Consider the following 15,981-nt stretch of genomic DNA (forward strand, 5'->3'; position numbering starts at 1 on the left):
AGCTGATGTGGGGATTGTACCCATACCTTTGTGTCATTTTGCATCACACACTAGCCATCCAGCTAACTGAGCTAATTGACGAGCACCTCACCCTGGTAAACTTCTCTGTACCTTCTCCTAGCCCTTGACATCCTTCCAAAAGTGTGGTGCCCAGAGTTGTACACGATAACTCCAGCTGAGACCTTGTAAACATTCGTACCCCCTTGGGTTTAGAAGGTTGAGAACTGATCTAATTGAGGTCTTCAGAATATTAAAGGATATTAAAGAATATTAAGGATGTCATGGGGTATGGAGCAAAGGTGAGTAAATGGAGCTGAGATGCAGATTAATGGAATGGTGGAACAGGCTCAACATAGGGGAGCAGCGGAGGGAAGGGTGGGGTTTGGTTCTTGAACGACCTTTAGTTCCTGTGAGAAGCTGTTTGGAAGGCTGACCACGCTTAATTAGCATCTGCTCAAGTTATTATACCAGTCTACTTGTATGATCTGAATCTCGTAACTCAGGATACGTGATCAGGAGTCAGTATTTCCCCGGCCACTGTCTAAGATTAAGCGGAGGCTCCCGTGTGAAAGGTTTAAGCCTCTTTTTTTAAAAAAAAAATGTCTTGATCGAAGACGTTGAACGCTGGACATCTATTTTCGAACAATGCTGTAAATCCAGTTAATATGCCTAATGGGAAGCACAAGGAATGTGCAGTCAGCCAGCTAACTGCAACCTACCAAATGTTAGAATAAAAGCTTTGCACAGCTGCGTGAATAACATTTCAATGTTCAGAGAAAAGAGAGAACTTGCATTTTCACAGCGTCAGAACATCCCAAAGTGCTACCCAGCCAAATCAACACTACTTGAAGCATACTCACGATTGTAATGTATGAAATGCAGCAGCCAGTCTCTGCACATCAAACTCCAACACACAGCATTGTGAAGGGATAAAAACAAAAAAACTGCGGATGCTGGAAATCCAAAACAAAAACAGAATTACCTGGAAAAACTCAGCTGGTCTGGCAGCATCGGCGGAGAAAAAAAGAGTTGACGTTTCAAGTCCTCATGACCCTTCGACAGAACTTGAGTGAGTCCAAGAAAGGGGTGAAATATAAGCTGGTTTAAGGTGTGTGGGAGAGGGGGGGTGTTTGGGTGGGGGGAGAGAGAGGCTCTCCCGTGGACTCACTCAAGTTCTGTCGAAGGGTCATGAGGACTTGAAACATCAACTTTTTTTTTCTCCGCCGATGCTGCCAGACCAGCTGAGTTTTTCCAGGTAATTCTGTTTTTGTATTGTTAAGGGATAAATGTTGACAATAAGATGGTAAAATGAATCAACAGGGCAAGTAAAGAGAATCTATCTCTTCTGGGGGACAGCATGAGAGGAGGCATATTCTAAAAATTATAGCTAGGCCATTTTGGATGGAAATCAGGAAGTATTTTATCACACTCGGGGTAGTAGAAAACTGGAACACGTTCCCCAAAAGCCTGCTATGGATGCAGCAACAACAAATTATATTTATATAGTGTCCTTAAGGTAATAAAATATCCTAAGGCACTTCACAGGAGCGTTATAAAGCAAAATTAGGTACTGAACCACATGAGATTAATTAGGTCTGAAAACCAGAAGCTCAGTCATTGAGGCAGGTTTTTAGGAGGATCTTTAAAAAAGGAAAATGAAGTAGAGAGGCAGAGAAGTCTAGGGAGGGAATTCCAGAGCTTGGGGCCCAGGCAGTTGAAGACATAGCCACCAGTGGTGGAGCAATTAAAATCAGGGAAGAAATGTCTGCTCATCTAGTACTGGATTTTTGGATAAGCAGTTTGAAAATTTAGAGACGGTGAAGGAGACTAGTGAGGTGGCGATGAGGTAGACCTGGGTGGCATCAATGTGAACGTGAAAATGAACGCTGTTATTGGATGGATTAAATGTTAAATGGAAGTTGTGAAGACTATTAGAGCCATTAAATTTTTGTTGGGTAAGGAGTATGGGTCAAAGGCAGGTAAATAGGATTGAGATATACAGCTCAACCATGATCTAATTGAATGGTCAAACAGATTTGAGGGGCTAAATGGCCTGTTCCAGTGTTCCTTGGATACCAGGGAGAACTCGCCTGCTCTTCTTTGAAATAGTGGTACTGGATTTTTTTTTGCATTTACCTGAGAAGGCAGGCAGGATCTCAGTTTAAAGTCTCACTGGAAAGCAGCGCTCCCTTTGTTGTGCACTGGGAGTATCAGCATGGTGCTCAAGTATGTGGAGTGGAACTTAAACCCTTGATGTTCTGACTCTCAGGCAAGAGTGCTACCCACTGAGCTAAGGATCACACTTTGGTTTCACTAATGTGTAGCTATGGTGGAATTTTCCTAAAGATGATCTGCATATTTAATATGATCTAAGTTAGCAAAATTATTTGTCAACTAATCTCAGCAATCTTAGTGGTAGAAAATTAATTAATTCAATTTATAACAAAAGTCAGTATACGGAGATTGGGGGTTGAAACATTATAACAGAAGCAAGTATAAAACTTAAATGCATGTAATACCACAAAATAAAAATTTCACTCCATTATCATTCCAGTTAGGAATCATAAAATGGTTACAGCACAGGAGGAGTCAATTTGGCCCGTTGCCTGTGCTGTTCCTCTGAAGGAGCAATTTGCCTAGTGCCACTCCCTGCCTTTCCCCGTAGCCTGGCAAATTTTACCTTTTCAGATAATCCAATTCCCTTTTGAAAGCCTTGACTGACTCAGCCTCCATCACACTGAGGCAGCACATTCCAGATCCTAACCACCCGCTGTGTGAAAACATTTTTCCCTCATGTCGGCATTGCTTCTTTTACCAATTACCTTAAATCTGTGTCCTCTGGTTCTTGATCCTTCCACCAATAGGAACAGTTTCTCTTTACCTACTCTGTCCAGACCCCTCATGATTTTGAACACCTCTATCAAATCTCCTCTCAACCTTCTCTTCTCTAATCTTTCTACATAACTGAAGTTCCTCATCCCTGGAACATTGGTAAATGCGCAGCTGATTGTCAACATTGGCTTGCATTTAAGCAGCACCTTTCATGTAGTAAAATATCCCAAAGTGTGTCACTGGAGCCTTATCAAGCTAGCTTATACCAAACCACGTGAGATATTAGGACAGGTGGCCAAAAGCTTTGCTCAAACTGGTAGTTTTTTTTTAGGAAGCCTCCTGAAGTAGGAAGGGAGAGATGGAGTGATTTAGAGAAGAAATTCCAAAGCTTGGAACCAAAGCAGCTGAGGGCTGTGATATTTGAACTAAAGCAGGTGCTGTGCTTCCTGATGGTAATGAAACCATTGCAGGAAATATCATGTACTTTTAGCACTTATCCTTGTGTTTCACATTACTATTTTTAAAAAAAAGTTTCATGGCTTTAGTCTGTAAGTCTCTGGGACATCTGATATCTGCTAGTTCAGACTGGTGTAAAACACCTCGAGATCCAGGAGGCAATAATTGAAACTGGGTAAATGTTAACCCTTTAGGTGTGCATCTCGAAGTGCACGGTATAAAAATAAGTAATGGTTTGAGGACACGGTCTTTTTTAAGCAATGACTATAAGAGTCTGATTGCATTAAAGCCTTGAAACATAATGGGAGAAAACAGTTCTAGTGATGTCTGAAAGAATGGTTGAGGTTTTTAAGACAGAGTTAGATTGACTCCCTTGTTAGTTATGAATCTAGGCAGGAAAGTGGAGTGAGGCCACAATCAGATCAGCCATCATCTTGTCAAATGGTGGAGCAGGGTCGAGGGGCTGAACGGCCTACTCCCCCTAATTCTTATGTATATGTGTTCATAGGAGACTAGACTCTATTTTAGACTGATGAGTGAAACTCACCACTTTGTCAGTCGTATAGTTTGAAGTTAACTGAGACGAGTTTGGGTAATCTTGAGCCAGATCCGAAAGTACAATTCCATTGTGGAAGTGTGTTCATAAATTGACAGTTCCTGTTTATATGGGTAGAAGGTCTGGTAAATAAATGTTAAACTGATGTAGGAGCATATTCCCTTGAGGCTGGGTTTTGGGGTCAAGAGCTTCAAGATGCATTAAACGTGAGGTTTATCTGACCTTGCAGTGCGGTCAATATTCAAGATTAGATTGGATAAGTGGAAGAAGGGACATGGGAACAGCCTGGATAAACATGATGAGAACAGTTTGCTCGCGTGGAGTATTAACTCTGGCATGGCCTTCTTGGGATGAATGGCCTGTTTCTGTGTAATTTCTATGCTTGATTGGACATTGCTTTTGCTTGTGTTTTTGTTTTAGTTTCATACTTAGTGTCAAGTGTTTCTTTATAAAAAGAGAATATAGTGCAGTTGTGCAGTACTGATTTCTTCTGCTCAGGAATCACATGCTACTACTTCTTTGTAAACCTCTCTTGCCAGCAGCAAATCTCTTAACAATACTGCAATTAGATTTTCTGAATTTAAAGGAACAGAACAAATTAAACAAAGTTGTGTCTTAACAGCCAAGCAGTACACAGCACTTCAATGGAGAACGACTGCATAATTCTGAGGTGCAGAGGGATCTAGATGTTCTAGTACATGAGTCACAAAAAGTTAGTATGCAGGTACAGCAAGTAATTAAGGCTAAAGGAATGCTTTCCTTTATGGCAAGAGCAATTGAAAGTAAAAGTAAAGATGCTATGCTTCAGTTATGCAGGGTATTGGTGAGACCACAACTTAAATAGTGTGTGCAGTTTTGGTCTCCTTATTTAAGGAAGGATGGAAAAGGAATTGGAGACCGTTCAGAGGTGGTTTACTAGATTGATACCTGGAATGAGTGGGTTGTCTTATGAGGAAAGGTTGGACAGACTGGGCTTGTTTCCACTGGAGTGTAGAAGAGTGAGCGGTGATTTGGTTGAAGTATATAAGATCCTGAACGGCCTTGACAAGGTGGACGTGGAAAGGATGTTTCCTCTTGTGGGTGAGTCCAGAACTAGGGGGCACTGTTTAAAATTAGGGGTCACCCTTTTAGGACAGAGATGATAAATTTTTCTCAGAGGGTTGTGTGACTTTGGAACTCTCTGCCTCAGAAGGAGGTGGAGATGGGGGTCACTGAATATGTTTAAGGTGGAGATAGATTGATTCTTGTTAGGCAAGGGTTATCAGGGTTAGATGGGAATGTGGAAATCGAAACAAGATCAGCCGTGATCTTCTTGAATGGTGGAGCAGGCTCAAAGGGCCAAATGGTCTACTCCTGTTCCTATTTCTTATCTACATTGTAAATTATATGGTATTATTCCCCTGTTAGTATGTTACAGGACTTACATTTATCTAAGTCATGGAAGGTCCACTAATACTGCAACAAATGAGACAAACGTGATGGAGCTATTCAGCTGTGATCTTTATTGAATTGTGGAACAGGCTTGAACAATGGAATGGCCATAGTTCTCCTATTTCTTGGGTTGTTATGGAATTGAGAATTGGTACAGGTCTTTTTTTGGCTGATCTGGGAGATGAAAGGGGGACTGGTTAGCTCAGTTGGCTAGAGCGTGGTGCTTAATACTGATAATGCAGATTTGATTCCCGTATCGGCTGAGGTTGTTCTTGGGTCCTGCTGCCTCCTCTTGCCCCATTGTGATATCGAGGCATAGAGATGTGCGGAGAGCCATGAGTAGCAAACCTCAGACACTGAGACATGAAGTAGTTGCAATATAGTTCAGGATCACACAGAATAAAACACATCAGGATGGAGTATAAAGGGACAATAAAGGTTAGCGCTGAGGGCCCATTTTTAATCATGGGAGACTTCAAATTTCTCATAGATTGAGACTTGTAATGAGGACAATGTGGGACCCATAAAACCACTCCGAGAATCTCTTGAACAGTAGGTGAGGGTGCAGATTCGGTTTCCTAACAAAGCCTTCAGTGTCCTTAATGCATTTCCTTTGACTGCCATGAGAGCACACCCCAGTCTCGAGCTCTACATAGAAGATTCGCTTTGGTAAGCAAATGTCAGACATTGTAGCAGCATGACCAGCCCCACTCAGTTGTGACTGTCTCAGTATGGTGTGGATGGCTGGCATGGCAACTCAGATGAGCAGCTCGGCATCTGGTATACTCTGGATAGCCAGTGTTAGTGAAGGATAGAATTCGAGCTCAATTATTGCACACTTTTGCGAGCATTTAATTATATATGTGCATATTACAAGCACGCACCTCCTAACTCAACAACCACAGTTTCAGTCTGCTTCTATATACAGGAGCAGTGAGTGTTCAACAACAAAGCCCTCCAGAAGTCCACAAAGTCCTAGTGTACAGGGCAGTTGTCGTCACCACATTCTACTGTAGTGAGATCTGGACTGTGTATCAGCGACACATGAGAGCGCTAAAGAAATTCCACCAGCAGTGCTTCCGCCGCATCCTCTGGATTCAATGGAATGACTGTTGAACAAACGCTAGTGTTCTCCTTGAAGCCAGCTCCATAAGCATTCGGGCAAAAATCCTACAAGATCAGCTTTGATGAACTGGACCCTGTCTGGATGGCCAAAAAGCATATTCCCTGCCAGCTCCTGTTTTCTCAACTTGCTAATGGCAGATGTTCTAGGGGAGGACAAAGAAAACACTTCGAGAGCTTTGGAGCATATTTGAAGTGAAGCAGCATTGACGTTAATGACGTTAATAGGAGGAGCTCGCTACCAAACATTCAAAATGGCGACAACTTGTCCCTCATGCTGCATCACACTTTGAGTCCCAACATCTTAATGATGAGACAGAGCGACGACAGAGAAGGACAGAAAAGGAAACAAATCCTGTAATCCGGATCCCACTACCTCATGGGATGTCCTGCCCCATGTGTCTAAAGATCTGGTCACATGAAGATCAATGACAGAAGCTCATGACCCTGAGTAGACATTATCCTCTAATCAAGGGACAGCTAATGACATACGGGAGCACAAGTGGGTCCCCAGTTAATGCCCTCCACCTGAACACAATTAAATGTGCAATTCCTATACGATTAACAGTGGAGTACAATAGAGCCAGTGTTGGGGGTAACTGTTACTTTCAGTTTGTGGACGACACTCTATTTCTACATTTACAACAATAGCTGCAATTCAAAAGCACTTAACTGGCTGCCATGTGCTTTGGGGCACCCTGGGTTGGTAAAGGGTGCTATATAAATGCAAGTATTACATGCAGCACTAACAAATGTGTCCAAAATAACTTGGACAGAACCAGCAGACAGAAATGGTAAGTGTAGTCAGGAGAGTGAGTAGAAAAAGTGATAATTTGGAGTAGAAATTAAGGTACTGGAGGTAGCAGAAAGGAAGAGATCAGGATTTTGGTGGCTAAGTCTTTAGAAATAGCTGGTTCTGTGTTTGGAGCTGGACAAGAAATGAAATATAAGGTTGGAATGCGATGCCTAGGATGTGAGTGAAAGAAGAGTTTATGAATGTGAACTTGATCCTAGTGAGGTAGCTTCTGGAACACTGTTTATTTTAGTGTCTCCAATATAGAAGTAGAGTTATCAGATTCCAGAGAAAGCTACCACCCTGATTCCTAAACTTAGGTGGAGAAAAATCCCTCATTCCTTGGAGAACAGGTTTGTGATCCCTGTGTATAATGTATTGTGTTTGGGAATATTCTGTATAAAATAGTGTGTTGGGGAGTTGAGTATTTCCAGTTTTGTGAAACAGTTGTAATTATGGTGTTTGTGGCTGCCAGTGAGAGTGACTCTCTCTGCTCACACCCAGATTCAAGGCAAGGCGGAAGTTACACTAGTTTTCTGCGCTTTTATTTGATTGACAGCGAAATGGACCAATGGCTGAGACAGGTCCCTGAGCAAACTGCCCAATCAAAACTGGGGGGGGGGCGGGGCTTGATTTGTAGCATTCTGGAGCTGGGCGGTGGCACCGAGAGAGAAGAGAGAAAAAAGCACCGACAGAGCGGCTTCACCAGGACCAAGAGAGAGAGAGAGAGAGAGAGAGATATTCTTACCGTGTCAATGTGAGCTTGTTACACTGTGATCCAGTGCGACACTGATTATTATACTGATACATTATCACACTCTGATACAGTGGGTGCCAGTGTTGCAGGGTGTGAGTTACCAGAGTAACTCCCGAGTCTCAGGCTCTAACCCTTGCTTTTTCACAGTGTGGTTTTATGATGATAATAGTTCCGCCCATGCTGTGCCATTGCCTCAGTAAATGTCTGGAATTGTTCCACTGGTGAGCGTTTGTGGTCCAGTTCCTTACTCCGATCTATACTGTGCGGGCTGGGAGGGGGAGACCCACACCCCTCCCTTGCTGAAGATAATCAGAGGATGTTTCTCTCCCTCCAGTTCTTGTCGTGTAATTAAACCTGTCGAGTTTTATTTTAAACCTTCTGATGGTGTTGTTGAAAAATGCTGCAGTTTGAGAGCAGTTTGCAGTTTCCTTGTTATGCAGTGAACATATAGCAGTATCTGCATAGAGGAAGTGTGTGTGTGTGTGTAATACAATCCCGTGTCCTGGGCACCGCCTGTGTGTCTCAGGCAGAACTACCTGGAGCTTCATTTGTTAAAAACTGGAATTTGCATCCTTGGGATTATTAGTCGCATAACGTAACCACTGTATCTCCGCCTCATCAAAGCCAGAACTCATCCGGAAGCCTGCAGCACATGTGCTACTCAACCCCTACCCCATCATACTGATTTTAAAACCCTCAGCCTTATCTTCTAACTTCACCGTGACACCATTCCAATCCTTTCCCCTGCCCCCATTTAGTGCTTCCAGGCCCACATTCTGAATTTCCTCCTGGCTCGTTCACTCCTCCTGTGACAGGAAGTTTTGGCTTCAAGGCTCACATGAGCACATAATCCAGGATAATACTCCCAGTGCCATGACTGAGGAAGTCCTGCACAGTTAGATGTACCATTTTTCTGATGAGATGTTAAATTGAGTCCTTATCTGCCCTTGGGTTGGTGCAAACAATCCCTTAGCCGTTGTTAGAAGTGCAAGGTGGGTTCTCCCCATGTCCTTGGCTGACTTACCCCTCAACGAATATCAGCCTCTCAAAGAAAAATCCCTGCTCACACCTGTTTGTGGGATCTTATTGTGTGCAAATTGGTAACCACATTTCACTACATAAGTGACTATATTTCAAAAGTGATTAGTTGGCTGTGAAGTGCTTTGGGTTGTCGTGAAGGTGTGAAAGGACTGTTATATTCAAGCTATTTTTCTTGTTAAATCTCTTGCCCTTTAAAGGGCTTCTCTCAACAATGATCTTTCCAATGGTGCCTTTTGTCACCACCTGAATGCCTCATACTTTTTGTCTTGTGTGTGCTAATTCTCAAAAAAAACTGCCGTGTGAGGTGCAGATGGAGAGTATGTGATTTTATCGCATATGTGATGTGCGTTTTATAGAATCACAGAGCACAGGAGGAGGCCATTCAGCTTACGTCTATGCTGCGTCTTTGGTAGAGCAAACCGATGAGACCCACTCCCCTGTTCCCGCCTGTAGCCCTGGCAAGTTTCTCCCTTTTGAGTATTTATCCAGTTTCATTTTGAATGTTGCTTATGTCCTTGCATTGCAGATTTATATTTAAAAAAAGTAGATGCAGCATGGCTTGTCAAATATTTTATTACCCATTAAGTGCAAAGGTCTTTTACAACTGAAACTGGTTTTCCTACGCAGTCCAGTTCTATGGAGCAACTTGTGTGACTGATTTGAGAAGTAACTCCATGTGTTTGCCATAAGTGAGAATCTCTCTTCTAACCCTAGCCTTGGGGGATTGGGAGGAGTGCACTCTGCACTTTGTACAGTAAACTAGCTGTAAACAGTTTAAATAAAAACAGATGTTTGTAGATACTACCATATCACCGTCATCTCTAGTTCCTCGTGCTTCAAAAATGAACCTTTTCAGGTGGACATTTTGTATCGGATCCTCTTTGGTGGCGGACTGTGAGCAGCTCTTCCAGTCTACAATATCAATAGGCAGGGCGTGCTCATTGGCTGCTCACAAATTCTTGCTAGTTACAACTCCGTATGAACTTGTTAGTGCATACAGCATAGGAGGACATGTACAGAGAGAGAGAGGCACATGTGCACAGAGGATGTTAGTATTACAGGGTGTGGCAGGTATAATTGCTATCATTGTGCTTCAGTTTAATTGTGTGTGCAGCTGGCTGTGATAGCGCAATATCACATCTTGAAAGATTTATTGTAGAGGAGGAGTTGTTACTGGGTTTGGGAAACAAATTCTTGTTCTGTTTATAATTCCTGAGCAGCATGGAGATTATTTTTTAAAAAGCAGCAGATGATCAAACAAACCCTTGGATCTGTACTGGGTCTCGGATTTTTACCATATATGTCACCGATTGATGAATGGAGAGTTTCATATCCAGGTTTGCAGTTGACACTAATTTATTGAAGACAGCAAAGTGTGCAAATGGGAGCTGGAAATTATGAAAGGGCACAGGCAGATTAAGTGAGCGGGCAAAATTGTGGAAGATGGAGGTCAATGTAGGGAAATGTGAAGGCATCCACTTTGGATCAAAAATAATTTGGAGTATTTTTTAATGATGAGAACCCCGTTGCTGTGGAAGAGCAAAGTATTCAGGTGTCCATCACAAACCTAGTGGGCAGGTAGAAAAATAACCCAAAATTAGAAAGTTAGTGATTGTCTCGAGGGAACTGGAATACAAAGAGGAAGAAATGATATTTTACTTGTTCAGAGCCTTGGCCAGAATTCATCTGGAGTGACTGCATTCTGTTCTCTTCACTGACCCTCCAGAAGGGTATATTGGCCTTGAGAGGGTGCAGTACAGATATGCCAGAATGATGAGTTTAAAGGGTTAAACGATGAACAAAGTGCTTTTTCAATGGTTGGTTCAGTGAGCCTTCAGTTATTTCATATCCTCATTTATATAGGAGCCATTCAGCCCCTCGAGCCTGCTCCGCCATTCAGCTAGATCATGGCTGATCTGCCTCAATGGCATCTTCCTGCACTATCCCTGTATCACTTGATGTCATTGGTATCTAGAAATCTATCAACCTCTACTTTGAACATACTCAACTACTGAGCCTCCACAGCCCTCTGAGATAGAATTTCAAAGATTCACCACCCTCTGACTTAAGAAATTCCTCCTCATCTCGGTCCTAAATGGCCTCCATCTTAGTTTTAGACTTTGTCCCCTTGTTCTAGACTACCCATACACCCCGGGCCCTTTGTTGCTGTTTGCTGTGTTGAGTAGTTTGGAGCCTTGTTGTGCTGCCATTGAGCTTCTCTTGCTACCCCAGTGAAGTGGACATACTTCAAGTGAATCTAGATCGCGAGAGTGTGTGTGTCACTCGCTGAGTGGTGGACAGCGGTGGGTGATGCTTGGCCTCTTGCTTTCTCACTATTTCTTGCTCTTGCCTGTTCCCTAGCCTTTAGTGAAACTTGAGGTCTTTATTTGGCCTATTCTTGCAGTAGCACAGCTGCATTTGAGAGTCGCATCTCCCCTTAGCATTGAAGCTGCTCACTTTAAAGAGCACAGATTTATTAAATATATATATATGAACACCCTTTCTTGGGCCTCCTCACAGGACTCTTGTTGAAGCTTAAGGTATTGATGGTGAATCGGTTTGGTAATCTGGTGTAGGTTAGCACACAAACCCCTCAATGTTACTTTGGAACTGCTGGTCACTCGCCTTCACCCATCAGCTAAGCTGAGAAAGCTGGCTCTTGTTACTCAACAAGCGTAAATGCCAACTGGGAATGGAATAAAACTAGGTGGACTTCACACTGCGCCATGAAGATTCCTATCAAGCCTCCTGGCTTCGGATTACCTTGAGATTTCTGCTTGTGATTTATTAATGAAAGAAAAAAATACTTGCATTTATATCACACCTTTCGTGACCTCAGGATGTACAGTCCAAAATATACTGAGGTGAGCTCGATGAAGGAAACGTGGCACTGCATTTGCACACAGCGAGGTCCCACAAAGAGCAATGTGTTAATAACCAGGTGGTTTTACTTTGATTTAGGACACTGGAGAAAACTCCCCTGCTCTTTGAAAAAGTGCCATGGGATAGCTAATCAGAGGGCAAATAACGCCTGGGACTGATGTATCATCCAAAAGGCAGCACCTCGGACAGGGCAGCTATCCCTCCGTGCAGTACCACAATAGGACTGATAGTCTCGAGCCCCTGGACAATCTGCCAATTTGGACCGAGAATGCTACCCACTAGGATTCAGCTGATATTTGTACTGAATCCCTAATAGGGGTTAACGCCTGTGATAATTTGAGGAAAATCTACACTCCTGTACATAATGCACTTCTGTGCAGGCTGGTTATGTAGTTCATCATGTGGGTTTATAAACTGCAGTTTGAATTAAGGAAAAGACTTAGTCATTCAGCCCTTCACTTGCTCTATCTCTGAATTAGATCATGGCCCATCTCTATCCTAATTCCACTTACCCACTCTTTTGATCCTATTTTTGATACTTTTCCACCTTTGCCCTACAGAAATATATTGCAGCCTTGAAAGCTCCAGTTGTCCCCCAACATCTGCGCTCTATGGGAGAGTCCCAGCTTTCTGTTACCCCTTGTGGAAAAGTTCTACCTGATTTTTCACTCCTGAATTATTTCCGGTATATAAGCACCTGACTTTCTATAGCGGCTGGGAATGGTTTTGAGGTGACAAGGCATACTAGGAGCATTGCAGAAAGAATACTTCCTCCTTAGTTTTGATCTGGTAGTACAACTAGTTCTTGCTTGTGGCCTATATGGATTCTTATAGCAGTAATAGGCTCTATCTTTTCTCATTGAGTGTGAGCAGTAAATACCGTTTTTTTTATTCATTCATGGGATGTGGGTGTTGCTGGGGAGACCACGATTTATTGCCCATCCGTAATTGCCCTTGAGAAAGTGGTGGTGAGCTGCCGCCTTGAACCACTGGGGTCCTTGTGGTGTAGGTACACCCACAGTGCTGTTAGGGAGGGAGTTCCAGGACTTTGACCCAGCGACAGTGACGGAGCCGTGATATATTTCCAAGTCAGGATGGTGAGTGGCTTGGGGGAGCTTGCAGATGGTGGTGTTTCCATGTGGTAGAGGCTGTGGATTTGGAAGGTGCTGTTGAAGGGCCAGGCGTGCACTGAGGTGTGGGTTGTGCGTTTGAAATATATGCAAGCTTTTATCAGCTGAGGCAAAAGACTGTTGCTGGGATTTCTACTGAAGTGTGAAGGAGGCATTTGCTGATTACCATGTTGTGCTCAGTGAACCATAAACAGGTTCTGAGCTGTGCAATTAATTTAACCTTTCCAAACTTGAAGGGGAAAGAAATTGGTGGTCTTTGGGGGAAGAGCAGGGAAGTGGGGCTAACTGAATTGCTCTTTGAAACAGCTAGTGCAGATCTCTTGGGCCAAATGGCCTCCTTTATGTTGTAGTACTCTGATTCCATGAAACTTGGTCAGCAGGGTGTTTTTTGCATTGTGTAACAGGTGATTGCAGCTCATTACAGCTGATGCAACTGCTGATGGAGACATTTCTGACAGCTTTGAGTTGTGTTAGTGGATTTGTTGATCAGTGCAAAATTGGATTCTGTGCTGTCTCAAAAATCAAGCCAGTTATGAGACAGGAGATGGAGCTGAATATAATTTTGCTACTCCCGATGAAACTTTGACTTGAAGCTGTTTACAGAATAAACAATCAGAGCTTAATTGTTTGTCAGATTGAAAAAAAACTTGAGTTTGAGGCTGCATGTCAGGACTGTACAATATTAAATAGTATTTCATTTTCAAACAATTGTTTTGCATGTTTCTGTGCGTCTGCAGTAAGTGATAGACAAAGTATATAACCCATTGGCAGTTTTTACCTGACAGTTCTTTATTCCCCTGGTAATGCAGTGTTACCAATGGCTTGAATGAGCCTGGTGGGAGAATCAGCTGTATTTACGATTGTGGAAAATTATTCTCCTGTTTGCCAAATGCCTTTTTAATTAATCTTTTCTCTTTCTCTTTTAAGAACACTCAGTTGTTTCTCCAAGATGGCGCAGTGTGTGACTAAAGTACAGTTGACCATTTCCTGTGAGAATTTGATGGATAAAGATGTTGGTTCAATGTCTGACCCGTTGTGCGTTTTACTTCAAAACACTGGAGCAGATGACCAGTGGATGGAGGTAATACTCTCTTTGAGGAGCCTTTGGGTGTTCTGAAGCATTTCAAAACAAATTGTGTACTCTTGCTGTGTAGGATTTTGTTACACTAGTGTAGCCCTGCAATGCCTAACAACAACTTGTATTTATATAGCGCCTTTAATGTAGTAAAATGTCTCCAGGTGCTTCACAGGAACATTATCAAACAAATGTGATTCCCGAGTCCCATTAGTTATTAGTACGTGTGACCAGTTATAAGGAGCACCTTCAAGGAAGAGAGAGAGAGGTGAAGAGCTGTAGGGAGGCTATTCCGAGTTTAGGGCCTAGGCAGTTGAAGGTATGGCTACCAGGTAAAATCAGAGATGCTCAAAAGGCTAGAATTAAAGGAGTGCAAAGATGTCGTAGATTTGTGGAGCTGAGGGGGGCTGGGGTGGGTGGAGTGGGGGCAAGGCCATGGAGGGATTTGAAAACAAAGGTGAGAATTTGAAAGTTGAAATATTGCCAGACCAATAGTCAACAACAAAAACCCGTAGATGCAAAATTTAAAACAAAAACTAAGAAAAGTTGCCTTCCCGTCATAAAGTGCCAGTTCGTTGTAGAAATACCACACTCGCTTCTTAGCCGAAAAGCTGAGAGTTGAAACCCCAATGCAGGTCTGACTCTTCAGTGTAGTATGGAGGGAATATCGCATTGTCAGAGATGCTGCCTTTGTGGACGAGTTAGACAGCCAAGAGAAAGGTGAATAATTCCATGGCAATATGGGAAGAAGAGCAGGAATTTCTCCCAGCAACTTGGGCCAACATTCCTACTTCAAGCAACACTACCAAAAACAGATCACTTGTCTGCAAATGGTTGCTGCATTTCCCTATACAACAGTGGTAGCTGTAAGTCAAAAGGAAATTCATTAGATCCAAAATGCTTTTGAACACCTTTAAAAATGTGATAAGATGAGACATAAATTCAAGTTGTTTCTTTACTCTTTCTAATTTTGCTCCTTAGTATGTGGACTTTGACCCTTTCCTTGGGTTTCTCAAATCAGCGGATTGAGGGAGGATGTAATACAGTACAAGTTTAAAAATGCTCTCGGTTTTATAAAGATAACTGAGAGAAAAAATCTAGAGGAAGCCAGTCTAAAACCTGCGGAGTGATAGGGATGTGGAATAACTCCTTCATAAAGGAATTAAATAAATACTGGACTGACAGTGGGGCCCTGCCAAGAGAGAGGTGATCAGGTCTCCTTGGAACACAAGCTGCTGTGTATTTGCATATGCATAAGGCCTTTGAAGTCACAGAATCTCAGAATTTTAATGGCACAGAATGAGGCCATTTGACCCATCGTGTCTGCACCAGCTTTCCAAATTAGCATTATGACCTAATGCCATTGCCCTCCTTTTCCCCTGTACACCTGTTTCCATTCAAATAATCATCCACTGCCTTCTTGAATGCCTCGATTGAACCTGCCTCCACCACACTTCCAGGCAGTGCATTCCAGACCCAAACCACTCGTGTGAAAAAGTTTTTTTTCCACATGTCATATTTGCTTCTTTTGCAAATCACTTTAAATCTGTGCCCCCTTGTTCTTGACCCTTTTACGAGTGGGAACAGTTTCTCCCTATTTACTCTGTCCAACCCCCTCATGATTTTGAACTTCTCCCTCAAACCTCCTCTTAGCCTCCTTCTCTCCAAGGAGAACAGTCCCAATCTCTCCAATCTATCCTCGTAGCTGAAGTTTCTCATCCCTGGAAGTGATTGTTACCAGCAGCACTGTGTATTGTCTGCAGTTTTGAGGAAGGCACTTTAACAGCAAGCCAAAAAAGTGATCACTTATATCTTAAATAGAAAAGACAATTAGGCACCCTCATGATGAAATCGTGACTGAACTCCTGTTTGTTGTGGCCTTCACTGTTAACCATTATGGTGCTG

The 15,981-nt window shown here is 42.8% G+C and overlaps 1 protein-coding gene across 5 annotated transcripts in view; it reads left to right on the forward strand.

Annotated features, from left to right (window-relative positions):
- Positions 1-15,981, forward strand: part of cpne1 (copine I) — an 88,008-nt gene that overhangs the window by 40,834 nt on the left and 31,193 nt on the right. For 4 of the 5 annotated variants that reach the window (XM_041204453.1, XM_041204450.1, XM_041204451.1 and 1 more), the window contains one exon: positions 13,929-14,082. In XM_041204453.1, coding sequence (XP_041060387.1) covers positions 13,951-14,082 — 132 coding nt within the window. In that variant the 5' untranslated portion in view covers positions 13,929-13,950. Of the gene's footprint in view, positions 1-7,827; positions 7,948-13,928; positions 14,083-15,981 lie in introns of those variants that run through there. The other variant, XM_041204454.1, reaches the window with a different exon arrangement.

This window comes from Carcharodon carcharias, chromosome 14, assembly GCF_017639515.1.
Source record: "Carcharodon carcharias isolate sCarCar2 chromosome 14, sCarCar2.pri, whole genome shotgun sequence".
Classification (NCBI taxonomy): domain Eukaryota; kingdom Metazoa; phylum Chordata; class Chondrichthyes; order Lamniformes; family Lamnidae; genus Carcharodon; species Carcharodon carcharias.